At 44.9% G+C, this 25,978-nt stretch overlaps 1 protein-coding gene across 11 annotated transcripts in view; it reads left to right on the top strand.

Annotated features, from left to right (window-relative positions):
* The window catches only part of NDEL1 (nudE neurodevelopment protein 1 like 1), a 100,045-nt gene that overhangs the window by 25,942 nt on the left and 48,125 nt on the right, over positions 1-25,978 (top strand). For 9 of the 11 annotated variants that reach the window (XM_019817152.3, XM_019817153.3, XM_019817151.3 and 6 more), the window contains 7 exons: positions 7,580-7,677; positions 9,378-9,531; positions 10,471-10,619; positions 12,590-12,726; positions 14,565-14,738; positions 18,931-19,022; positions 22,564-22,715. In XM_019817152.3, coding sequence (XP_019672711.2) covers positions 7,592-7,677; positions 9,378-9,531; positions 10,471-10,619; positions 12,590-12,726; positions 14,565-14,738; positions 18,931-19,022; positions 22,564-22,715 — 944 coding nt within the window. In that variant the 5' untranslated portion in view covers positions 7,580-7,591. Of the gene's footprint in view, positions 1-7,579; positions 7,678-9,377; positions 9,532-10,470; positions 10,620-12,589; positions 12,727-14,564; positions 14,739-18,930; positions 19,023-22,563; positions 22,716-25,098; positions 25,751-25,775; positions 25,811-25,978 lie in introns of those variants that run through there. The other 2 variants (XM_023244695.2, XM_023244697.2) reach the window with 2 other exon arrangements.

The following is a 25,978-nucleotide window of genomic DNA, read 5'->3' on the forward strand; positions in this document are numbered from 1 at the left end:
TGTTTTTTGTTTTTGTTTTTGTTTTTTGAGCACATTTACCTGCTTGCTGCCCAGTCATAGAGAAGATTCTAACTCTGTCTGGAACGTTCGTGGGTTGTGCTGGCTAATCGTTTTGTATCCTCCACCTGTGAACCAGAGTAATTAGTGGCTTCGCTCAATCACGAAGTGCGGTAAAATGCAGCCTTAAGTTCGTGGGTTGAAGAGAACCAACGGAGAGCTGAGCAAGATCTCTCTTCCGAATTTTTACTAAAATTCACATCTACGACTGAGAGATTATAAGGAACAAGAGGAAAGTTGGGTTGGCCCTGGTTAGAGGTTGGCCTGGTCCAGGTGGCAGTGGCTGACTCTTCCAAAGCTGTTCTTTTTTCGGTTCTGTTTTGGTTTGTTAAATAAATGGAAGTTGGATAAGGGACATTCAGAGTAAGTAGGAACCTCAGTAAAAACTTAGATCTTGCTTTCACGACATCTGCAAAACTTATTTTTATTCTCATTTTAAATCGCGCTGACATAAATGCAGTTACTGACGCTTAAAATTACATCTGGCAGAATTTCCTGACCACTTTGGGAGGTAGGAGAAGAAATTTGACAGGCCTGAAAGGGAGAGCATATTTATGATAAGCTTTGAAAAGTAAAACAAACAAACAAACAAACAAACAAAAAACACACCCAAAACTGTAAATGTCACCTTTGGGAGAAGTACAAGATTTTGGTTAAAATGCATGCACATTACCTATAGTGAATTCCAAAAGAACTCTCTCAATCTCATTAAGTCCCTAATACAACTATTAACAAGATGACAACATCCCATGAAATGAATTTTCTTATTCCATTGCACAAAAAGTAGGTTCTCTGTAAGTACAACATTTTGGACAGGCTGTTTCATACCCAGATGAGGTGATCTGTCAGTTACTAGATATCCAAAGGTCACATACAGTATGATGTTGCCCCCATGTAAAAGTTGTCATACTTTTGAGATCTGTACCCCGTCTGTGTGAGACACGGCATTGAGGGAAGATTTGGGTAGCAGGGGAGAGGACAAATTTATCAGCTTTGATTGCAGCTTCCTGAGATTATTGACGTGTCATTAATAGCTTTAATTTTTTTTTTTTTTTTTTTTTTTTTTTTTTTTTTAGCAGTGTAGTTTTCCATATTGGCTAACTCTGTATAGCCTTAGTATCTCCAGTTACATAGTTTCAAGTAACACAGTAAACACATCCTCCCGCTGTAACCTGAGGCAAATGGAACCGACTTCCTCTTTACAGCCCCTGAGAAGATCTTTTGAATATCGGCAGTGGTAGCAAGTGTTCGTCATTTGTAAAAATTCTGATTTCTGGAAAAGGTTATTTCTCATGAATAAAATCAGAATGATAAAACTGGATAATACCAATCAGGAAGCAGTAAGAATGAGGTGTGACCACAAAGAAGTAACTGTTTTGTTTTTTTTAGTTTCTAATCTAGGTCTTCAAGGCTGTTCCAAAAGAAGTTTTAAAAATGTTTTCAGTAATGGTGGTTTCACCAGACTGTGTGTATACCTTCTGGAAGAGATTAACTTTTAAGGAATCATTTGTATGTTATAAATTCTGAAGCACATTTATTTTGTGGTCGTATTTCAAAGGTCCACTACTGAACAATTTTTTTTATACAATTTAACAAAGTTTATGCTACATTTACTGTGTGCCAGGCCCAGTATTAAGTACTTTACACATATTAATTCACTTAATCTTCATAACAACGTTATTTTAGTTATGACCCCCATTGTACAGGTGAGGAACTGGGGGACTGTGGTTGAGTAACTTGCTCAAGGTCACCCAGTGAGTGAATAGAGGAGTCTGATTCAAACCCAGGCAGTTTGGCTCCGGGATCTGTGCTTTCAGCTACTATGCTGTGTTGTTTCTACCCCATGTTCCTGGGTTAAATGTTTTTAATTGGTTTCTTCCAGAAGAGATGATGGTCACTTTAGTAAAAGGTTTCAGGTGTAGATTATAAAAGCAGCCTTTAATTGCAAAAATCGTAGTCAGCATTCAGTTCAAATAAGAATCAAGAGAATAAGAGACACATGTGTGAAGTAAAAACACATATTAATTTTGCTAGTGTTATTTGACACTGAACTAAGTAGTTGGACAAGGAGGACGCAAGAAATAGAGCTAGACGTTCAAGAAGTTTCTCAGGAAAGTCTATTTAAAACCTGAGTCACCAGAGAATACTGATGGAAACGTTGGTAGTTTTGTGAAGAATATGGCCCTATTTAAGAACCAAAAATCAGGGACAAATGGGTACTTTATAGCACACTCCCAAGTGTAAATAGTGAGATTCTTCAGGGAACACTACTAAGTGCCCTTCAAAGTCATAACTGCTTTCGGGTCTTAAGACCCGGGTAAATGGGCCGGGAACAACAGAACATCCTCCCCCAGAGAAGTTTCAGATTTGGCAGTTTTAGATTAAAAACAACCCTATTTGTAGAAGGATTGACTCCTCATTAAAACACATTCAAAGAAATGTCAGTTGCCCAGGACGGCATCTGATGGTCATTATGAACTTCTGTAAGGACTCTGGCCCGTGGACCACACAGTCGACCCATAGCAATTGCTGTCCCGTGGCAGAGAGAGTACTGAAGACTTAACAACATGTTGAAATTCTGAGGGGGCACCCATCACTCAATTTCAGAAAGGCGTATATGTAATCTAGAGAAGGTCCAAAGCATGACAGTGAATTTTGAAGGGACCAAGATGGCTGCCAAGTGAATATTAGCTACAAAGACAAGAAGTACTTTGAGAAGAAGTATTATCCTCAAAGTCTACAAAATTAAGGCTTAAAAAATAATACAGACTTGTTCACCAAATCCTAGAACCTTACAAGGGAGCAACACACAGAAGTTATGGCAATTAAAACAAAAACAAATTTTTTTAATGTTTGTTTATTTTTGAGAGAGAGAGAGAGAGGGAGACACAGTCCAATGCAGACTCCAGGCTCTGAGCTGTCAAGCACAGAGCCCTATGTGGGGCTCAAACCCACAAACTGTGAGGTCATGACTTGAGCTGAAGTCAAACACTCAACCGACTGAGCCACCCAGGCGCCCCTAAAGTTATGGCAAATTTAAGGGCAAAAATAGGAATTTCACAGGGGCGCCTGGGTGGCGCAGTTGGTTAAGCGTCTGACCTCAGCCAGGTCACGATCTCGCGGTCCGCGAGTTCGAGCCCCACGTCAGGCTCTGGGCTGATGGCTTAGAGCCTGGAGCCTGTTTCCGATTCTGTGTCTCCCTCCCTCTCTGACCCTCCCCCGTTCATGCTCTGTCTCTCTCTGTCCCAAAAGTAAATAAACGTTGAAAAAAAAAAATTAAAAAAAAAAAAAAAAGGAATTTCACTGATGGCTATAAAATATGGAACTTGTCTCATTTGCATAAAATAATGTAAATCAACAAATTAAGCATTGTAGACTTGAAATCTTTTAAAATGTATATAAAGCTTAGGACTTTCTAACAGTGTTTCACTTCTCGGAAGTTTTTACTTTTTTTCTTTTTTAAAAAAGATGTGAAGTAATATCCATCCCCAGCATGGGGCTTGAACTCACAACCCTGAGATCTGAGAGTCACGTGCTCCCTTGGCTGAGCCAGCCAGTGCTCCTACTTTTTTTCTTACAGACATAGGAGTGATGTGTGTTCATCACAACCTTACGTTTTTCCAGCTTCCCACTCAGATGGTCTGTTACCTGGGATTCCTCATTTTTTCTGGAGCCGTCCATCTGGCTGAGTCACTCCTTTGGCCTGACGGACTAGGCTTCATCTGGGGACCTCTCTTTGCAGTCCTACGTTGGAGCCACCGTTTCTTGTATCCTTTGCTGTCCAGCCTAAGTCTTGGTTCTCTCTCCCGTGGAACTGTCTCAGGAAGTGTGTGGGAAGTGACCCCCCCTGAGTTCTTATGTGAGAAAAAAATTCTCTCATTGTCTGAATTTACCTGTTTCCTCTGTGTTCACTAGGTCCTGGGGTTTTCTTATTCACACCGCTGGGTTTTCTCATTTGTCTGGTGGTTCTTGGTTGTCCATTTATATTTAAGACCAAAGGGCTGGATGGTGATCATTTTATTTATTTTTTATTTTTTTATTAAAAAAAATCTTTTTAAAAATGTTTATTCATTTTTGAAAGACAGAGACAGAGCGCAAGCAGGGGTGGGGCAGAGAGAGAGGGAGACACAGAATCCCAAGCAGGCTCCAGGCTCCCAGCTGTCAGCACAGAGCCTGATGCAGGGCTTGAACTCACAAGTGGTGAGATCATGACCTGAGCCGAAGCCGGACGCTCAACTGACTGGGCCACCCGGGCGCCCCTGGATAGTGATCATTTTAGATGGCAAGCTTGTGGTGGTGTCTCCAAAGCTGTCCCCTGTACATCCCATAAGCTCCATATTCTTCAATGTGGAGCCTATTTGGAGGCTTTTAAGTGACTACGAATATGGCTTGGCATGCATCGGACAGATTATTCTGTCTAGCCAAGAGCGATAGGTTTTATAATCCCCATTTAATACATGGTAGAAAAATAAACTCACAAATCTTTTTACTTATGCCATTCCTGGAATAGGAATTTAGATATTAATAAAGGAAAGCATTACTTTGGAAAGTAAAGAGGGAATAACGAAAGAAAGGTTATAAATCAGTGTGAATATTTGTTGAATTTCTACTGTGTCGCATGTTTCTGGTGATGGAGGAGGGATTTACAAATGAGACACTGGTCCTGCCCTCAAGGAACTAGCTGGGAACCTTTCCTTTTTCTGCAGATGTTTATCTGAGCTAGAGCAGGTAGCAGCAAACTTTGCTTCTTGTGTTCCTCTGATCTTCATAACGTTTTGCAAAACCGTAATTTATTGGATTGTGTATTAAAAAACCGAATATTTGAATTGCACATTGGTATGTGGTTGCCATTGTTTAAGTGACCAGTGCATCTATCCAAAATTGAAGACCCGTGCCTGTGAGCTTCTGTAGGGCTGAATTCATAGATTTCAAATGTAACCCACATTTTTGGGGGCGTTTTGGGGAAAGACCTTAGGTAGAGCATTCAGAGGACACAGCGATTGTTGCCTCATGTTTGGATGCTCGCTCTCGTGTGCTGAAGTTATATCTTCATCTGGCTTGTTAATATGAAATAGGTCCCTTCCCTCAGTGACTTAGGCAGGAACTCTCAAGAGTTATTGATAGCACATGGTGATGCCTTCAGGGGCTTCAGATACTCTTTTGGGATACAGATACTTCTGGACTGGCCTCATCATTCACACCTCACTATATATTGTAGCTACAAATAAGATTGCCCCTACAACTGGGAAAATGGAGTGGGGATGGGGAGCTTTGATGAAGGGATAGGATTATAAAATTAATCAGTAATGTTTACTAGTCAGTACACCTACTTGAAGAAACCTTAAGTCAGCTAGTCCAAACTCTAATTAGATGAAAAAAACGGTTAAGAGGGTAAGCATATCGCTTAAGGAGTTTAATGGCAGAATTGGAGCCCTGGAAGCCGGTCTCAGCAGGATTCCTCACTCCGTGCAGCTTACATTTTAATGTGCTGTTGGGCCATAAGGGCATCTCCAAGAGCAGGGTAACACAGACAGAAGTGTGCCGTGGAGGAGTGATCGCATTAGAGGAGGGGGCACTTGGTGCACTCAATACTTCTCCAGTGCTCAACAATGTCTGACACGTAGCAGTTGCTCAGGAAAAGCTAGAAAGCACTAAGTACTTTCTCTGAGCAAAGTGTTGTGCTTGGTGCCATGAGAGAGGCGGAGTGTGTCAAGAATCCATCTGTTTTCAAAGAACTCTTAGGCTGATTGGTAATTTCAGGTAATCGGGAGATTGACTAACATGTCGAAAGTAATACTGGGTGGTGTGGTTAGGAGAGGTTGGACTGAAACAGAACACTGCAGTTGGCCTCAAACCAAGTGTGTGAAGTTATATGTTACTATTATTCCATGAGAAATCACTCTTGTACCTACCTGTCTGGTATACCCACCCTGAAGTTGGAGTTTCCTGTTTGTGACTTCTTGCTCAGCCTTTATGAGTGGATCGTGCTCTGTGAACTCCCAAGTTCCTATTCATTTACTTCTAAAGCTGGTCTTTAGTTCTTGCTGCCCAGTATGGATTAGGTTGATCCAATTTTGGTTTAATTTAGTTAATATCATTGAGTATCTTGCTATTGTGCAGGCATTGTGTTGGGGTAGAAATAAGAACAGTGCACAGCCTGATGGTTTAAGCAAATGCATTACTGTGTGGTAAGTATATTCAGGGAAGCAAGTGTGGGGTATAATGGCAGACAGGAGTGTAGGGGATTTTAGTGCTGTCTGGGTGAGGATAGGAAAGGCTTTCTGGAAGGGATGGCAGCGAGGTTTGAAAGGACAAGTAGACCCTTTCCAAATGCACAAGGACGGGAGAGCCATTCCAGGTAGAGGAGCATCCAGATCTGAAACAGAATGTCATGTTAAGACAGTTTTGAACAGTATTGCTGGAATATAAAATGGGATACTTGGGAGGGGGTTGTAGGAGGTAAGACACTCTAGTTATGAATGTAGAGTGAGCCCAATGACCTTGGTATTTCATTTTCTGGCCAGTTGGAGTTTTTAGATAGTCCACATGCAAAGTTAAGTGAATAGATCCCCCCCCCCCCCCCAAATGCTTTGGGTGAGCAACCAAGATTAGAGAACATTGAAGTTGGGGGATTAGTGAGCTTATGGAGGAAGCTTTGGACTTAAAAGAAGTGTAATAATAGTAAATTATTGAGAATGTGGTACCCGATTTCCTAGTATGGTCACCTGGCATGAAATGTCCCAGATAGGTCTTTTGAAGCAATTGTACCCCAGAGGGGGACATGCTATAGTAGCATCAGCTCGGGCAGTAAACTTGGTTCTGTCACTCGATTCCCAGAAGATCAGCTGGCTGGAATGCAGCTGCCGGAGCCCGGTGTGCCGGACGATTCCGCGGGGCCAGTTCCTGTATAGCCTAGGGCTTTGACCCAAAGTGCCTCGTGTGCCTTTATACCAGAGCACGTTGTTGATACACTCTCCTGACTTTATCCAGAACATTGGGGGTCCCTGAGGTTGGGCAGTAAGATGATTTGTGTGTCCGAGTTATAATAGTTAATCACCCTCAGGGTCTGTCATGTTTAACTCCCTCCAAAATGCTGTAGATTTCATGTTGTCCCAGATTTTTTACTTTTAGATTCCTATGTTCTCTATTGTTTTAAAAAATTTAAAAAAAAATAGCTGTCAGTTATCTATCAATTTATTGTATGCTCTCTGCCCAGTGTGGGGCTTGAACTCATGACCCGAGATCAAGTTGCACACTCCACCGACTGAGTCAGCCAGGTGCCCCGTTCTCTATTTAAAAGTTTGTCTTTAGGGGCGCCTGGGTGGCTCAGTGTGTTAAGCTTCAGACTGTGGCTCAGGTCATGATCTCGAGGTTTGGGAGTTTGAGCCCCGCGTCGGGCTCTGTGCTGACAGCTCGGAGCCTGGAGCTTGTTTCAGATTCTGTGTCTTCCTCTCTCTCTGCCCCTCCCCTGCTCTCAAAAAAAATAAATAAACATTAAAAGTTTGTCTTTAATATTTCACAGGCTTTCTTGATCATGGATGGTGAAGATATACCAAATTTTTCAAGTTTAAAGGAGGAAACTGCTTATTGGAAGGAACTTTCCTTGAAGTATAAACAAAGGTAATGATATTGAAAAGCATCCTGAAACTAGGGGAAGGAATACCAGTGCCAGTGTGTGCAGATATGTGTATATTTTAACATAAAGCTAAATTTAGAGTTTCAGGGTTGGGTTTGGGGTTCTGGAAATAGAGCATTGCTTGTATTTACATAGTATAAAAATGCCATAAAATTTTATTCAAATTATTAAAACAGTAAGAAAACTTCATGTTTGTGATTTCTTCTGGTAGTTGACCTCCTTTTACATTTGGCCTGCTGTGTGTGTGCTGGTTCTGTCTCATCCTGTGGTCTTTGGGAGATTCTGATAAGCTGTCTAGGGCTTCATACAGCTAGTTCTCTTCAGGCAAGTGCTGTCAGTGTTTGGAGCTAGCGAAGCTTCAGAGAGGGGAGGAGAGCTTTAATAGAAATGGAGTGTGTTAATAGAAATCTCAATTATTCTAATTAGTTGGGGAAGCCTTTTATATTAATAACCCTTTAAGCACCAAATTTGTCTTTAAATTTCCTTCTGGTTCTTTATCTTTTATTTTTAGAGAGAGAGAGCGAGAGCAGTGAGTGCAAGTGGGGGAGAGGGGCAGAGAGGGAGAGAGAGAGAATCTTAAGCAGGCTCCATGCTTATGAGGAGGTCGATGCAGGACTTGATCCCATGACCTTGGGATCATGACCTGAGCTGAAAAGTAAGAGTCGGATACTCAACTGATGGAGCCACCCAAGTGCCCCTTAGATTTCTTTTTAAAATGCAACTTAACACACACACACTTTCCTACTTTGGTATATAAAGCTTGTTGAGCCTTATCAAACCTTTCATTGCTATTTCATCGAAGCCAAGTAAATTATGCTGATGGATATAGGAGGGGTCTGTTTATGTCAGGGGCTCCGAATCTTTTTTTGTGTCATAGATGCCTTAATTGGCTGGGGAAACCTGTGGACCCCTTCTCAGAATAACGTGTTTTTGTTTGTTTTGTTTTAAATATTTATGTATTTTGAGAGAGAGGGAGTGAATCACAAGCAGGCTCCCTGCTTCAGCACAGATCTGATGCGGGGCTCAATCCCACGAACCACGAGATCATGACCTGAGCTGAAATTAAGAGTCAGATGCTAAACTGACAGAGTCACCCAGGCACCCCAAAATAATGTTTTTCAGTGCATACAATTAAATAATAAAATTACAAAGGAAACCAGTTGTATTGAAAAACACTTAACAGTACTTTGTGGCATAGTAATGTGTTTCTTTATTAATACCTTAAATAAGAAAGATCTAGGAGTGGGGCACGTGGGTGGCTCATTCAGGTTAAACGTCTGACTTCGGCTGAGGTCATGATCTCATGGTTCATGAGTTCGAGCCCCGCATCAGGCCGTCTGCTGTCAGTGTAGAGCCCACTGTGGATCCCCTGTTCCCCAGTCTCTCTGTCCCTCCCCTGCTCATGCTCTCTCTCTTTTTCTCTCTCACAAATAAATAAACATTAAAAAAAAAAAAAGATTCAGGGGTGAGTGTGTAAAATGTGAGTCCTTTTGGACCTTTTAAGTCACTTTCACTGAACCCTGAGCCTAGAATAAGTGATGTAAGACAGACTGTCTTTATCGCGTGGTATATTTTGTGGTAGCACCAGCGTTCGGGCACAGTCATTGACCTGACCTGCAGCCGTCTTCCCGCGGACCCTGGGATTCCCCCTGTAACTCCTCTTTCCCACTCTGTCTGTGATCAGCTTCCAGGAAGCTCGGGATGAGCTAGTTGAATTCCAGGAGGGAAGCCGAGAATTAGAAGCAGAGCTGGAGGCACAGTTAGTACAGGCTGAACAGAGGAACAGAGACTTGCAGGCCGATAACCAGAGACTGAAGTATGAAGTCGAAGCACTAAAGGTAACCGTGGCAGCTTTACAAGCTGGTGTCGAATGCGCTGGGCTGTGTTCACATGAGGGATACGGTTTTTGGGTGGAGCTTAAGAGCAGCAGGCAGAAAAAAAGAAAAAAAGCCTTAGAGTGAGTTTTCGGAATAAACTTTTCTTTCATGGAACCAAGGGGAAGGTGGTTTGGGGTTGAGGAGTTCGCTTAGAAACCCTGTAGCCGTCCGGTTTTTAGCGATCGTGTTCTCATGACACGTGGCCATTCTGTCACTTTCCAAAGCTGCCTGATTTGCTCAAGATTGCCTCATTTGGTGGCACTTTAAAATTATTTTGTATGAAATACACATTTATCCCATTATTCATAGCCTCTTTACTTTTGAAGTTCAGTTGGGGTTAAAAAAAAAATCCCTTTTTAAAAAGGGATTTCTAGGAGTTAAAGGATTAACCCCCTTTGTTGCTGTCCATCACCTGCCTTAGCCAAGTGCTTGAGGGTTTCTGTGCCCCTGGGCGTGGGGTGGGGTTATGGATTGGGGAAGGGGGGGGGGCACAGGTGAGAGCTAGGGCAGTGGGGCTCTGGGTGGTGGTCTCCCTCTCTGTGCTCACCCGGGCCGCGTTTAGCCTGAGAACCCAGAGTTCAGCCCTCTCCCCAAGTGTGGGGTTGAGGCAGTAGTTTCACAAAATAGTGAAATAACTTCTTTTCAGAGAGGTCATTATTAGATTTCTTTCTGAGGGGAGAATGGTTGACTCTCTAAATTTATGAGTTAAGGTGCTTGGAATGAATGTCTTTTTTTTTTTTTTTTTTTTTTTTAAATATTGTAAGGAGGAGAGGAGTACCATCACCTCAGATTGTGGGTAATGTCCTTGGATCCCTGCCCTCATAGTTTGGGTTACTTCCTTTGCTAAGGACAACTCTATATTAATCACACACACTTTCCTTCCTATACCCATGCCTTCAGGAGAAACTAGAACATCAGTATGCACAGAGCTACAAGCAGGTCTCGGTATTAGAAGATGATTTAAGTCAGACTCGGGCCATTAAGGAGCAGTTGCATAAGTATGTGAGAGAGCTGGAGCAGGCCAACGATGATCTGGAGCGAGCAAAGAGGTAAATGCGTGCTGTGCACTTGGTTAGAACAAGCAACTTGGCGATCAGGGTTGAAGATCTGTCAACTCTCAGCTCAGCCTGTCACCTAGATCTTGGTCCCAGAACGTCGCCTTCTGGTATTTCATCACATTGGTGCTAAATCGATCCTTCTCTCTCCAGATAGTGCCCTTCCAGGGCTTTCTCCCTGTTTGTCCTTCTTCTGTCCTTCGTTACCATCGTCGGGTTTTTAAACACCTCTGCTTCACTCGTCTGTCTTTCCCTCTGTGTTCTTAGTGCCGCCACGCTTCTGGCAGGCCCCACGTCTTCTGCCTGAATTCTGTAGCGACTTCCTCACTGATCCGTCTTCACATCGTTACTCCTTCTCCTTGTCTTCAGCTTAAATGCTAACCTGTGGATTTTCTCAGAATACTGCTTTCGTCACGATTCTGCCGCATGGCCTAGAGTGGCTTGCTGCTGTTACTGTAGCTGAGCTTTTCTGCAGTCTGCAGCGAGTTGTTGCTGAACCCTTCCAAACTTGATTCCTGTTACTTTACAATTACTGCCCGGTAGTTCTTTCCTTAATGTCCGAGTGACTCCTACATGCCTGGCTTGATGCTAGAGCTGAGGATGACAGAGGTAAGCTAGCCGCTGCCCTCGGGTGGGACCGACGTGGACCTTTGACACGGTCAGTACTCGAGCGAAGAGAGTGTCCGAGCGGCTCCAGGGCACAGAGGTGGCGGCTGCTGGCGGACCGTGGGGGAGCAGGGGAAGCCTTCGCTGGCACCGAAGCTGGAGTCCGCGAGGAGGGAAGAGGCCAGCCAGGGGAAGAGAGAGGTGTAAAGGCAGAGAGGCAGGAAGGCTCAGGAGGTGGGAATATCTCACTTTGGTTGACGTGTGTGGAGACAGTGTGGTTGCACAACATGAGATTGAAAGTGGTTGGGGCCAGATTGGGAACAACCTTGTGTGCTCTTTGAAAGCCGTTCTAGAGGCAATGAGGGCCTTGTGAAGGATTTTTTAAACAAAGGAGGGACACCAGACTTTGATGGGTTAGGACTGAGGAACTGGAAGTAGGGAGGAAGACCCTTGAGGAGTAATCCAGGTGATGGATGAGGAATTAAGCCAGGGGCAGAAGGTTGGGGAGAGCGAGTGGAGTAGAGAGACATTTTGACAGCCGATAGGACTCAATAAAATTGGCCACAGGCATTAAGAGTTCTAACTTGAGGTTAGGGAATTTTATTTCTGTAGCAGGCTGCACGCAGTGGGCAGGAGGCACGTAGTAGGTGCGTGTTAATGTCTGTTGAATAAATGAGCACGACGAGAAATGCAGGAAGAAGAGACGGAAGGGAGTAAATGGAGCGGGACCTGGGACTTGGTGTTTTAAACACATTTTTAATTCTTCTAAAAAAAAATTTTTTTTTTCCAACGTTTATTTATTTTTGGGACAGAGAGAGACAGAGCATGAACGGGGGAGGGGCAGAGAGAGAGGGAGACACAGAATCAGAAACAGGCTCCAGGTTCTGAGCCATCAGCCCAGAGCCTGACACGGGGCTCGAACTCACGGACCGTGAGATCGTGACCTGGCTGAAGTCGGACGCTTAACCGACTGCGCCACCCAGGCGCCCCATAAACGCATTTTTAATTCTTAATGTACTCTAAAATGTTGGAAAGTCTTCTTGGAAATGTGTCAACTTGGTTGTTGTGTTTACAATCCAGGGGGGAGATAAAGTGTGTAATAGGTGGCCTTCCTTTAAGGAACCGTAAGGAATTTCGGTGGGCATTTAAGAGAATACATTGAATGGCCCAAACTAGCCACAGAGATACTAAGTGCCACCAGAGGTCACAAGGGGGGTGGAGACCATTCTCTTTCAACTGGGCCAGGCTTTCTAGGTCAGGAAATGGCATGAGCTAAACGGACAGTTTCCTTTTGTATTAGCTGTTTGCACGCTATTTATTTAATTCATGGACTCCCAATTTTTTTTTCTTCTTTTTAGAGCAACAATAGTGTCACTGGAAGACTTTGAACAAAGGCTAAATCAGGCCATTGAACGAAATGCATTTTTAGAAAGTGAACTTGATGAAAAGGAATCTTTGTTAGTCTCTGTACAGCGGTTAAAGGATGAAGCCAGAGGTAAACCTAAAACTTGAAGAACACCCTCTACCCCACTGTCCCTAAGCCCTGGTTCTAAGCCAGCTCCAGGAGCAAGGTTGAAGGCTGTGTGCACGACCCTTTTGTCAGGCACTGTGCTGCTTTTAGTCTCTCAGCACCTACATCATCAACTCGAAGAAGTAGGTAGTAGTATCCCCCCTTTTACAGGTCGGAAAACTGAGCAGAGAGAGGTGGAGTTCTGTCCAAAGTCTTAGAGCTTTTCAGTGGGGATTCAAACCCTAGTCTGTTTTCCAGAACCTTAACTGCTACCACTGTGTGTGTCCTGCTTAGTTTCTTTGGGTCTTCTCCTGTGTTACGCACATAATAACACTGCGTGTGTGCACATATGATAAAGAAGAGACTGCTTTCTTTATAATCTGCATTCTACCACGTATTAAACAAAAGACGGAGGGAGGGAGAATTTTAAAAGGGAAGTATGTATTCACTATATGCTTGTACAGCAGTGTAACTCCCCGGCCCCCTGCCCCCAGGCCCTGGCAACGCCGTTCTTCCTTCTGTGTCTGTGAACCTGACTCTTCTAGGAACCTCACAGAGGTGGGGCCGTACGGTATTTGTCCTTTTGTGACTGGCTTGTTTCCATTCCGCATAACGTCCTCAGGGCTCATCCCTGTAGTGGCACGTGTCAGAATTTCCTTCCGTTTTAAGTCTGCATAAGACCCTGTTATATGCACAGATCACATTTTGTCTATCCATTTATCCATGGATAGACATTTGGGTATATACCCAGGAATGGGATAACTTTGTATACTTTTTTTTTTTTTTTTTTTTTAACGCCAGTGTTCTGTAGGTCAGTTGAATAACTGGAAAAGGAAATGTTAATTTGGGCTTAAAAATTCCAGATTTGAAAGCAAGAAAAAAACTGCGACTGTTTTGAATGCTTCCTTTCTATAACAAAATACTGCATTTGGTAATTAATAAAGCATACCAACCCACTTAAAATTCTAAAAGTGTACTTCATTGATTTTGCAGTAATCCCAAAAGAACAGAATAAAAGCAAATGAGTTGAAAAGAGCATTTATTTTTGTGTCCTGTAGGTTCAGTGTGAGTTTTGGTTTGGCCTCCATCCTGTTTCTTTTTGCACGTGAGCGTAGTTTGCTGTCCTCTTAGGTTGTAGCATTTGTTTTGGCTTTTTTTTTCCTTTTTCTTTTTGTTAAATGTTTATTTTTGAGGGGCACTTGGGTGGCTCAGTCAGTTGAGCATCCGACTTCGGCTCAGGTCATGATCTCACGGTTCGTGAGTTCGAGCCCTGCGTCGGGCTCTGTGCTGACACCTCAGAGCCTGGAGCCCACTTCGGATTCTGTATCTCCGTCTCTCTCTGCCCCTCCTTTGCTTGTACTCAGTCTCTCTCTTTCCCTCTCAAAAATAAATAAACATTAAGAAAAATTAAGAAAAAATGTTTATTTTTGAGAGAGGGAGAGAGAGAGACAGTGTGAGTGGGAGAGGAGCAGAGAGGGAGACACAGAATCCGAAGCAGGCGCCAGGCTCCGAGCTGTCAGCACAGAGCCCGACGCGGAGCTCGAACTCATGAACCGATCGGCTCGAGACCACGACCTGAGCCACAGTCGGACCCTCAACCGACTGAGCCCTCCCAAGCGCCCCAACGTGTTTTAGTTCTCAAAGATCATTTAGACGGTAGGGTTGTCATTTTTATACCCCAAGAAATAAAAAGCATTAAATAGGAAACTCGTTTTTGGGAAATAGTCATTCAGGAGGAATGTCTTTACGGCTTTTCAGATGTGACTTTGCTGGCTGTGTCTGCGTCCTCGAGTGAGTGTTATTCCCTGTGCCACATTTTGCAGATTTAAGACAAGAACTGGCAGTCCGGGAGAGACAGCAGGAAGTCACCAGAAAGTCGGCGCCCAGCTCTCCGACCCTGGACTGTGAAAAGATGGACTCTGCCGTGCAGGCGTCGCTTTCTTTGCCAGCTACTCCCGTTGGCAAAGGGACGGAAAACAGCTTTCCTTCACCCAAAGGTTTGCGCTGTCTTTTCTCTCTGCACCTGTGGTGGATTAGCCGCGGACGGGGGTCTGCCGTGGAAGCAGGGGTCGCCGTGGGGTGAGCAACGATTTCAGTCTAGAAGTTGGTGAAATCAAGCACTCTGTGGAGCAGAGGAAGAGGTTGGTTTCCCAGGCGGCTGCTGCACAGGGCAGTGGCGCTTGCGTGTACGATAAGAGCAGCTTAATGCGTTGAGTCTTGAAGAAGTTGCAGGTTTTTCACAGCAACGTTGAGTTTTTGGTGGTAGCAGGAGTACAGGTTCATGTTGAAAAGTTGAAAAAAAAAAAAAAAGACCCACTGCAGTCTAACCGCTGCAAGGCAGCTATTGGTTTTTTTTTTTTCAACATAATTTTATTTTTTTAAATTTACATCCAAGTTAGCATATGGTGCAACAATGATTTCAGGAGTAGATTCCTTGATGCCCCTCCCCCATTTAGCCCATCCCCCTTCCCACACCCTCCAGTAACCCTCAGTTTGTTCTCCATATTTATGAGTCTCTTCTGTTTTGTCCCCCTCCCTGTTTTTATATTATTTTTGCTTCCCTTCCCTGTGTTCATCTGTTCTGTGTCTTAAAGTCCTCATGTGAGTGAAGTCCTATGATTTTTGTCTTTCCCTGATTTCACCTAGCATAATACCCTCCAGTTCCATCCACGTAGTTGCAAATGGCAAGATTTCATTCTTTTTGATTGCCGAATAATACTCTGTTGTGTATGTATGTGTGTGCGTGTGTGTATATATGTGTGTGTGTGTGTATACACACACGCACACACCACATCTTTATCCATTCATCCATCGATGGACATTTGGGCTCGTTCCACACTTTGGCTGTTGTCGATAGTGCTGCTGTAACCATGGGGGTGCATGTGTCCCTTCGAAACAGCACATCTGTATCCCGTGGATAAATGCCTAGTGGTGCAATTCCCGGGTCGTAGGGTAGTTCTGCTTTTGGTTTTTTGAGGAACCTCCATGCTGTTTTCCAGAGTGGCTGCACCAGCTTGCATTCCCGAGGGCAGCTATTGTTAATGCGGAATTTTTTCCGCTGTGTGTGTGTGTTTGCTTGTGCCACACCTCCTTGTAACACATAAGCTTGGGGATCGTATTTAAATACAGTTTCCTCTCTCTGTCCCAAAAATAAATAAACGTTGAAAAAAAAAATACAGTTTTATTTCTTGGGCCACTTCACATATCACCGAAGACTAGAGGCCTTTACACACGGCGTGTACAGAGAGACTCCCTGAGTTACCATTCGGCTCAGGTGGGCGTGGGCTTTCTGTTACGTGCCTCGGTGGCTGCCGTTTTCAGAGGTGACATTCGGAATAATCCACGAGCAGTACGTGAGAACGTTCCTTTTGCTGTCAGCCAGTATGGTTTTTTATATCCAGCTAAGCAGAAACACCACTTAGCGGCCACTACGTAGAACCTTAGAATGGAGCCCCCACAGGGCTTCATTCAGATTTGTTTCATTTTTGCAGCTTGCGGATACTTCGGCCACTCCCACTCCTCCATTCTTTTTTCTTCCCAGACTGGAGCTCTTTCTTCCCATCCCTTTTTTAAATAAAGGATCTTCTCTTTCAGAGTGATAGGAGATTTTCTCTTCAGACAGTTAGCGAAGTAAGCTCTCTCTATCTGTCCTGCCCAGTACAGTAGCCGCTAGCCCACGTGTGACCGTTCACATTTAAGTTTTTATTACAGTGAATTAACATTTAAAATTCAGTTTCCCAGTTGCAGTAGCCACATTTCAAGTGCTCAGTAGCCCTTCAGTAGAGAACTTCTACCTTCACATAGTTATAAGGTGAAGTTGGCTCAGGAACGGGAGAACGCCATAGAGTCGTTAGGGTGGTGTTATTTGCGCTTGTGCTGGGGTTTCTGCCGAGGACATAGAGCAGGCAGGGTGCACATGGTCGCAGGCGTCAAAAACTCTCACTGTCCGTTTTGGAGAATGGCTGCTTGTGTATTTGAGGATCTCAGAATTCCTAACATTTGAGAATGAACAAAGGTTTGCTTTCTGGTACTGATAGAACTGTGTGGCTGAGTTCTGAAAATTCTTCAGTCGAGCCCCTAATCAGAGGAATCGGGAGCTCAGTTGAGGTAAGACCCAGACAGGTGCGCGTCCTGTCATAGCTCATTAGAGTTTTAATTCAGGGACTTGGCTGCGGTGAGCAGGGCAAGGTCAGTGGGACACAGAGCTTGCTTGCTCTGGCACAGGATTAAGATTGTCAACCCCGAGGCAGTGCTATTTGTCCAAGTAGGCTGGGACGTTTGCAGACTGGGCCTGAGAGCGTGCACTTTAACCAACCTGAAAGCTGCTGCGTGCCAGTTCACCGCATTTGTGTGACAGATGAGTCAGCACAGACCTGACGAGAAGCCGGAGGTTAGCGAAATCAGTGCAAGCCTGAAGGGCCGTCCTCTATGAAGTGGTCTGTCTGTAATTGTATTTTAGGAGTAACACTGCCGGTTTCCAAAAAGCATCTAAGACATCTTTCCATAAAAGCACAGATTTAATAATTTGAGGATAATAGGGAAAAACGAGGTCTGGAAATACCTGCCGAGAAAAGTACAGCAGTTTGTTTATACCCTGGGGAGCCCCTGTTCTGTGCCATGCATTATTCTAGATGCTGGGAGTCTAGTGGTGAATGGGACCGCGTCCCCACCTTCAGTTAGATTGTATTCTGGAGGACAAGGACAGTGAACGGCTGCAACAAAGCGTTTACGTACTGATCAGCGCTCCGTAGCATTGAGTGCTTCCTATGGGCAGGTGTTTCGAGAGTGTATTAGCTAACTTAAACTTCACAACGACTTTGAAGTGTTCTTATTAGCCCTCTTCTACATATGGGCGGCTTACTAAAGCTCACACAGTTACTCAGTGGCAGAGATGGATTCGTATCTAGCAGTTTAGCCCAAGAGCTCTTAACTGTGGTAGACACCATCTCAAAAGTAAACGGAAGAAACGTGCATGACTGAAAACGTCTGCTGAGGGACGTGCAAGAAGGTGTGAGTAAATGTCACACTAAATAACCCCATTCCGAGTGGGGAGACTGTGGGAGCATCCGTTCTCCCCAAATCAACAAGTAATTTAAATTGCTAATGAAAATCCCAAGAGGGTCTTTTAAATTGGCAAGTTGATTTTAAAGTTACTCTGGAAGAGTAAGTGTGCCAAGAAAAGCTTGAAATAGGCTAATAACAACAGGCTTTTCCCTTCAAGACAGCAGAGCATGTTTTAATGCTGCAGTAATGAAAGCAGCCTCTTTCTGGTGCGATAGACTAATAAGTCAATGGAACTAAAATATATAGGGAATGCAGTGTATGAAAAGTGCCATTTCAGATGAGACGAGTCGTCTTCATGTTACGGCATCAGGACATTTGGCTATCCATTTGAAAAAAGCTTCGATATTTGATGCATCAACTGATGCAAATGTTAAAAAAAAAATTAGGAAAACCTAAGGAGGACATAAGAGGAACATATTTATGATACCAAGGTGAGGAAGCCCAGGCTTCCCCCACCAAAACAAAAAGCTTGGAAGATGAATGTCACACTGAGAAGTATAAGACCTAGAAGAGAGAGGGTGAACGTCTACAGTCGATAGGGCCCTTGCACGTTGATTAAAGGAAAGACCACCCAGTAGATAAAGTGTGGACGATAAACAGATGATTTCCAGAAGAAGAGATTCACATATCTAGTTAGCAAGGAAACAAAAACACAACAGAATGACTATCAAATTGGCAAAAAAAAAAAAAAAAAAAAAAAAAAAGAGAAAAGAAAAAGATAATGTCTCGTGTCATTGATGGCGTTGCCATACAGATTGCTGACCTTGGCACAACCTTCTCAGAGAGCATTTTGGCAGTATCTCCTAAGGTGGACGACATGGGCATATCCTGTGACCCAGCAGTTCTATTTTTAGGAATCGCTTCCCCAGAAATCCTTGTCTAGATGTTTGAAGGATATATGTCCTTTTAGCATTATTTGTAATGTAAAATTAGGTGTAGTCTAAATATCAGTCAGTTGAAGGAGACAGATCAACATATTGATGGTGTCCCACTTTGTACTTCCTGTCCATGGTTTGGAATTCTTTTTCATTGCGCATATTCTGCTTTGTAACGTCAACAACAAAACTGGCAACAAGATGTAGAGGGAACAACAAGTGTAACCACTCCTCTCTTCTTTTTCTCTAGCTATACCAAACGGTTTTGGTACCAGTCCACTAACTCCTTCTGCTAGAATATCAGCACTAAACATCGTGGGGGATCTCTTACGGAAAGTAGGGGTAAGCATTCAATTATTTACCCCCGCGTATTTCAGCTGCCAAAGTGTTGAATTCTTAATTCGGAGGGAGGGAAGAAAAAAAGGGGACCTTCTTGTGCTGAAGGCCTTGATTAAGCAGAGAGACAGAAGCATCTGGTGATGAGCCGAGACTGCTCCGGGGAACAGTGTTGGGGCTCGGGCCCTCTAGTGCTTCTGCAGATGGCCCTGCGCGCTGAGCTCTTGGCCCCCCCACCCCCACCCCCTGGGGGCGTTCTGTGTGTCCCCATGGCCGTTTCCCCATCGTGGCCCCTCCATCTTTTTCTACACTGATTGCTCTGTGGCCTGCTATGTGTTCTGTGCCACTCCTGAATCCTGTTCCTGCTGTAGTCTGCCCCCCTGACCACCCCCTCGGCTGTCTCTGCAGGACTCAGCACTGGCTCGCGACGGGCCTTCCTCGTCTTAGTCACATCTGTCTTACTGCTCCTAGGCCACTTGAGCTTCTGTGCTGTCTCCTTGGCTCTAACCCGGTATTCCAGAACAGTTGGGCTTTTGAAATATTAAACTCGTTTTACTGCTTATTCAGTTTTTGCCTTCTAGAATACCTACTCTCTGACCTTACAGTGGTGGGAGCCTCTTGGCCTTTTAGCCATCTCTTGCTTTCATTTCTTGTGCTCATCCGTGATCCCACAGATGGCTTACTCTGTCACTGCTGACTCGTGATCTTTTTGGCCATGGACGAGACCTGCTGTCTGGATCAGTCAAGCAGTTGGACCTCTCCTTCCCTGAACCTGGATCTCAGGAAGCAGATACGTAGCTGTGTGGATTTATGCCACTGTGAAGTTAGCGTCTCCTGCTTTGGTTCCCTTTCCTGTTTCCCTCGGCGACTTCTCCCTCTCTTCTCAGTGATCTGCCCCTGAAACTGCCCGCTATCCACTGCCCCTTCACATACTTTTTTGTGAGAGATATTTTCTGAAAAAAGCAGAAATTGCATTATGCGTCACATAAGAGATGGGAGGCCACGGTACAGGGTCCCGTGTCTGCCTTTTCTGGCCGATACAGTGATTTTCTGACCATCAGAGTAATTCTAAATCTGCATCTTAGCCTAGTATAAAAAACAATAAAAATTATTTCATACAGTACATCATGTTCTCTCCTAACCATTTTTAAAATCCCATTTGTTACAAGAATTATGGTATTTAGCTCCATAACTCAAATAATGTGCTTATTTTTGGGGGTCTTGACTTCTCAGCTTTAAGCAAAAAGATGAAGTTAACTCACATCCCCCCAGTTTTTTATTTTTCGGTCTCTTGGTTATTTTTATAACTTTAAATGACATGCTTAAACCTCTGTTTTCTCAATTTATTACACTCTCAGCTCCTTGTTGTGTTTGTGAGTTCTCTGTCCCATCTTGCACTGTCCACTGGTTGCTTGTAAAAACTGAAAACTTGTAGCGTCTACAGTGTTCTGCCCCCCACCCCCCGCCCCGTGTGTACTGTCCATCGTAGAGCAGGAGCTGGGCTCTTGGGTCGTTTTGTTTGCGCCACTCAACCGTGTGTCAAGCGTTTGTTTTTTTATGGTTTACTCAAAATATGCCCAGTTTTTTCCTGTTTGTATCCTCGCTGGCCTGTAGGCCTTTTTCCTTTTCCTGGCGCTCTCAATTACCACCTTCTTCTGGTGGGTGGAAGAAGCCAGGCCTTTCTTTGCCAGGTCTCGTGTCTCGCAGCTTCTCACGGTCCCTTCCCGCCTGCGCTTGGATAGGCTCGTGGCTTCTCTGCTGCAGTTCTCTGCCCTTCGCCCCTGGGTTGGCTCTGCGTGTTCCTGGACTTCCTGTCCGCAACTTTCTTTGTTCCTTGTTTGCTTTGCTTATTACGTTAAGTGATCTATTCAGAAATGGTGCCCGAATGGTGACCTTGGGAGTCCCTGTGTGGTTTATCCATTGAGTTGACAGCCTGCCTCCCAGACGTCACCAGAGCTTTTGGTCTGCGGTTAGTTGCCAGCCCTGCGTGCTCTTAGGGATGTTTCATTTTCCACTTCTTTGTCCTCCTTTGTCCGCTGACTTGAACTGGAAGCTCCATCCCCACTCCTGCGTCCTCTTCCACTGAGAAATCAAGGCCATCTGATTTCAACTTCTTCGTTTCCCCTCTTACCTTCTTTTGTTACTCTCCTCTCATCGCCTGTGTTTGTAGCCATTCTCCCTTTTTATCTCCGTGGTCAAAGTATCATGTTCTGCCCATGGCTGATTTTGTCCCTCTGTGCCTTGGATCCCAGGTCTTCCAGCCCTCTTGTCGGTGTCTCCTATATTTTTAGCGTTTTACTGTGTTGGCATATTTGTATGTAATCTTTACGGGTTACACATTATGTGTTATGTACATACTTTGTATGTGATATTTGTGTATTATGAATCCTACAGTGTTTAATCCAAGTAAAAGCATCCATTCTTTCCTTTTACCCTGTATCTCTCTTTAACGGTCACCCTCTTTCTCCCTTCCCTTCACAGCAAGGCTTTTTGAAAGTGTGTCTTCATTTATTGTTAGCATTTTTTACCGCGTTCATGCTCCCCAGACAGCCCAGCCTGGGCTCTGTCCCCTGCTCATTGATGATCTCAGCACCGCCAAACCCAATGGATGCTCTTTGTTCTGCCCTACTTCTTGAAACATTCAACACTGACTTTTTTATAAATGCCTTTTTTTTTTTTTTTTTTAAGTTTTATTTTAGAGAGCGAGAGTGCGAGCAGGTGAGAAGGAGAGAGAATGAATCTCAAGCAGGCTCCATGCTCTGCGGGAGCTTGACGTGGGGCTCGATCTCACTAGTGGGATCATGACCTGAGCCGAAATTAAGAGTCAGCTTAACTGGACACCCAGGCACTTCCCCCCTTTTCTCTTTCTTTGAGAGAGAGCGAGCATGTGCACGTGATGCCTTCTTTGCTTCTCTGATCCTGTGTCAGGTCTGCTTCCTGCCTTCCTGCCCGTTCTCTTTGTCATCTTGGTGGGTCTTCATATGCGCGCCCTTTCAGGGTTGATTTTACTCAGAGTTCTGTCCTTGAATTCCTGATCTCCTTCGCAGCCATGACCTTGTCTGCTCCCTGGCGTGAATATCTTCTAAATCTTCGTTTCTAGACCACTCTTTTCCCGAGTGTCAGACTGCAGGTCTGTACTACTGATCCCTCAGACACAGGTCGTGCTGTAGGACGGTGTTCACTCAGCAAGTATTTGAATGAATGAGTGTCTTGAATGTAGGAAATGAATGGCTCTCTGGTAGTCCACAACTCAGAAAGGAACCTGGCATCTGTCTCTGTCTACTTGTGCCACGTTTTTCTTAGTGAAGGTCAGGATTATAGCTGTAATCCTTGGTAACACCGAGGGGAATAACTTGTTCTGAGCTCATGATGTCGGAGTCAGCTAAATATCCCCTCTTTCTGTTAGCGAGGTGATTGTGGCTTAAATGGCTACCATTATCCACTGAGAAAGTACAATTTTAGTCTTGAAATAGAAGTGTCTTAAAATGCAGATTTTTATGTACAGCTACTGTTTTGACAACCAGATCATTCCTCCTTCTTTCCGTAGGCTTTAGAATCCAAATTAGCGGCTTGCAGGAATTTTGCAAAGGACCAGGCATCACGAAAATCCTATCTTTCAGGGAATGTTAACTGTGGGCTGATGAACAGCGACAGCACAAAGTTCCCTCGATCAGGACACACGTCTTTCTTTGACAAAGGGTAAGTCTTGGACCTTTTAAATGACAGTTTGGATCAGTGACGTTGCACGTTATTAAGTGAGCCTATTGAACTTCGGAAAGGTAAACTGTGTCCGGTAAACCTACCTGAGATGGTGTCACCCAGATCTCAGGGGACCTGAAATCTGTTGTCTTCAGGTCCCCATGGAGTCTGTTGCCCTGGGAGCTCTGAGGCTTCCGTCTCGGGAGGCAGACTCTTGCGAGGCAGCAGTGTTAGGCTCTGGGTATTCAAGGTGGCCGTGGTACCGTCCTTGTCGTCAGGGTGCTTCAAGGCTGGGAGATGTTCTCGGCCAGTTTGTGGTAAGGGTGGACGAGAGCACTGTGGTCGTGACCGTGCGGACTCTGCGTTTTAGAAAAATATGAACCCCCTGGATCAAATACAGTTCAGGAGGCACCGGTTCGGTATGATGAGAAGGTGGTTTGGGGGAGTTGAGAATTAAAAAAAAACTGGCTTAAGTTGGAAGCAGTGGTACGCCCTCAGTGCAGCAGGTTCCAGCTGGTACAGGTGTGTAGAGTAAACACCCTTACGCCTGTTCCTAGGCACGTAGGGTCCTGTTTTTCTGCGTCTGCCGCGTGCTTTTGAGAGTCTGCGGGGCTGTACCTTAAATATTGCTCTGCTGCCCCCTACACTACTTAGGCTTTCGAGATCTTTCCATGTCCGCACATATTGTCGTACCTCGAGTGAAAGAGACCGACGCTGCACGGTTATCCTTTGGATGTGCCTTGATTTAGCTACAACCGGTTAGGACCGTGGTCTGGGTAGGCTGACCACGTCACCTCACGCAGCTGTTCCCGGAACAGCGGTTGAGGCACCGTGAGCCCTTGCTTGTTTTTTGAGTCGTAGAAGCTGTTCTTGTTCTATGAAAGCGATACAGATGCAAGTCTAGAGATTTTCAGCTTTTTTTTTTTTTTTTTTTTTTTTTTTAAGAGAGACAGAACAAGAACTGGGGGAGGGGCAGAGAGAGAGAGAGAGAGAGAGAGAGAGAGAGAGAGAGTGAGTGAGAGGGGGAATCCCAAGCAGGCTCCATGTTCAGCACAGGGCCCAACGCTGGACTTGATCCCGTGACCTTGGGATCATGACCTGAGCTGAAATCAAGAGTCAGACGCTCAACTAATTGAGCCGCCCAGGCGCCGCTAGAAATTTCAGTTTCTTAAAGGAGCTTTCCCCGCTGGATGTGGCACACAGTCCGCTCTGAACAGCGCCTTTTGTCCACCCTCGTGGAGTGTTCTGGGTTCTCTCTCTCCCTTACGGGAGTTCTTCCTTCAAGTATACACATTTCAGTAAGGAACACATTCTAGAGTAGCAGTATATGAATCAGAGCTTCGTGCTGACCGTTGGGATTCCTCAGGGAGCGTAAGTATAAAATTAATTTTCCTCAGGTTTAGGGGTTTCGGGCAGTCTTGAGGAGTGCCTGTTTTCATACTGTAATGGCAAGCGGAATAGATAGATACTTTACATGAAAGTTGCCATTCACAGGGGGAGTTTAGGGGGAGTTTTCCCGAGCGATGAAAACAGTACCTAATTATTTTTTCCAACTTGTGATTTTTGCAACTTGTAATTAACCTGCAATAGAGTAGTTATTAGTCTTTATCTGGCATCATACTTCTTGCCTCGGATGCCCTGTGACGTGAGAACAGGCGTGAACCAGAAATGGACTGGTTGGAGGGATGCCTTTGTATGTAGAGGGTCCTTAGAACAGTCACGATGAGGGAGGGGTAACATGGTCAGTTCAGGGTCGCTGCTTCTGGCTTCTTCCTGAGCGCTGATGCAGAGCCCCGGGGCAGGGATGCCCAGAGATGGGCCCAGTGGAAGGTAGTTGTGGAGGATTCGGAGTAACCTGGAACCGGGCGCGGGCTTTGGGCACCGTCACGGAGCCCCTGTCCCCTGAAGAACATCCTGGATGCACGTGTAGGCTTTATTTTCGGAACCGAACCTGGAGGCGTGCCTCCTGAGAGAAACAGTTACAGATGACATTTAGTTTTGGCTTAAATAGTACACATTTTTAATAGAACTTTTTACGGTAAGAATTAAATGTGCTTATTGTGGGCCTGCCTTTTCCCAAGTGCTTAGTTTATATGGATTGTACATACACACCCGGATATTAATCTCTTTCTGGAATTAGGTTTGTCTAGTTGCCATATCCCCGAGGCTCACTCTGGTGCTTTTGCTGTGTTTGTCCTTCCTTGCCCCTTTGCTTGGATTCTGGCTTCCTTCTGGCCTGCCTGGCTCTAAACTCTGCCTTTCTTCCTGCTGCCGCAGTGACTAGATAAAATCTAACGATGCAGAAGGAAGGGGGGGAATATCCCACCTCCTAGTTCCACTTTTCAGTCTGGTGGGTTAAAAGAAAAAACACCATTTCTTACAGAAGCGTAGAAGTGTGTACCTTGGACTTTGAGCAGCAGGAAAAACTTGATTTTAAAAAGCCTTTGGCTCTGGAACCTGCCTGTCCTGCGTCCCGCTCCGGAGGAGTGTGCCTGTGGCTCTGTCACTGAGCTTACCAGTGCCCCACGGTGAGGGAGGGGCTTCAGTAGAGGAGGTGTGCGTGCGCGTGTGCCCGCCCCGCCCCGCCCCTCCCCTTCCCTCAGAATCCTGAGATGCAGTGAGGCCTGACCACGTGGAACCACATGATACCGCCTTCTCCTCAGATAGTAGTGCACGTGATTTGAAAATACCCTGTAAGTTCTGGCGATCTGAGGGCTTCCCAGAAACAGGGTTTTATCTAGTCTGATCGCTTCTGCCGGTTTCTAGACTGTGGCTCGCCGGACCTCCTTCCCCGGCATGGCTCCGTGTCCTCCAGCCACCGGTGGCCCTTCGTGTCGAAACCTCACGTGCAGCACAGCCACCGGACTTCTCTCGAAAACGTTCTGTTTTCTTCATCCGCTTTCGCTTCGTCTCTGTAGTAGCATGTACCCTGGTCTGTAAGCCGGGCTCGTGTCGTTTGGGCTGTGTGTAGGTGGGTGTAGACTAGACCACTTCGAGGACACGCTGTGAAGATCGTACTTGTATTACTGTGTAATGTTTTTTCCTTTTTTTTTTTATTAGGCAAGAAAAAGTCATATTTCCCACGTTGTTCATGGGTAACTGAATTTGTTTGCTGTGTTCTTTTCCTTCTTTCGCAGTCATGGTATATGGTGGAAGACGCATTAACAGAGTGGTGTTACTAACTGCATGGGGCTGACTCTGCTTTAACCCACTTAACAGCCCGCGAGTGGCCTGTCAGGTTCCCGTTGGGCCGACTGTCCCCC

The sequence above is a fragment of the Felis catus genome, chromosome E1 (genome assembly GCF_018350175.1).
Source record: "Felis catus isolate Fca126 chromosome E1, F.catus_Fca126_mat1.0, whole genome shotgun sequence".
NCBI lineage: Eukaryota > Metazoa > Chordata > Mammalia > Carnivora > Felidae > Felis > Felis catus.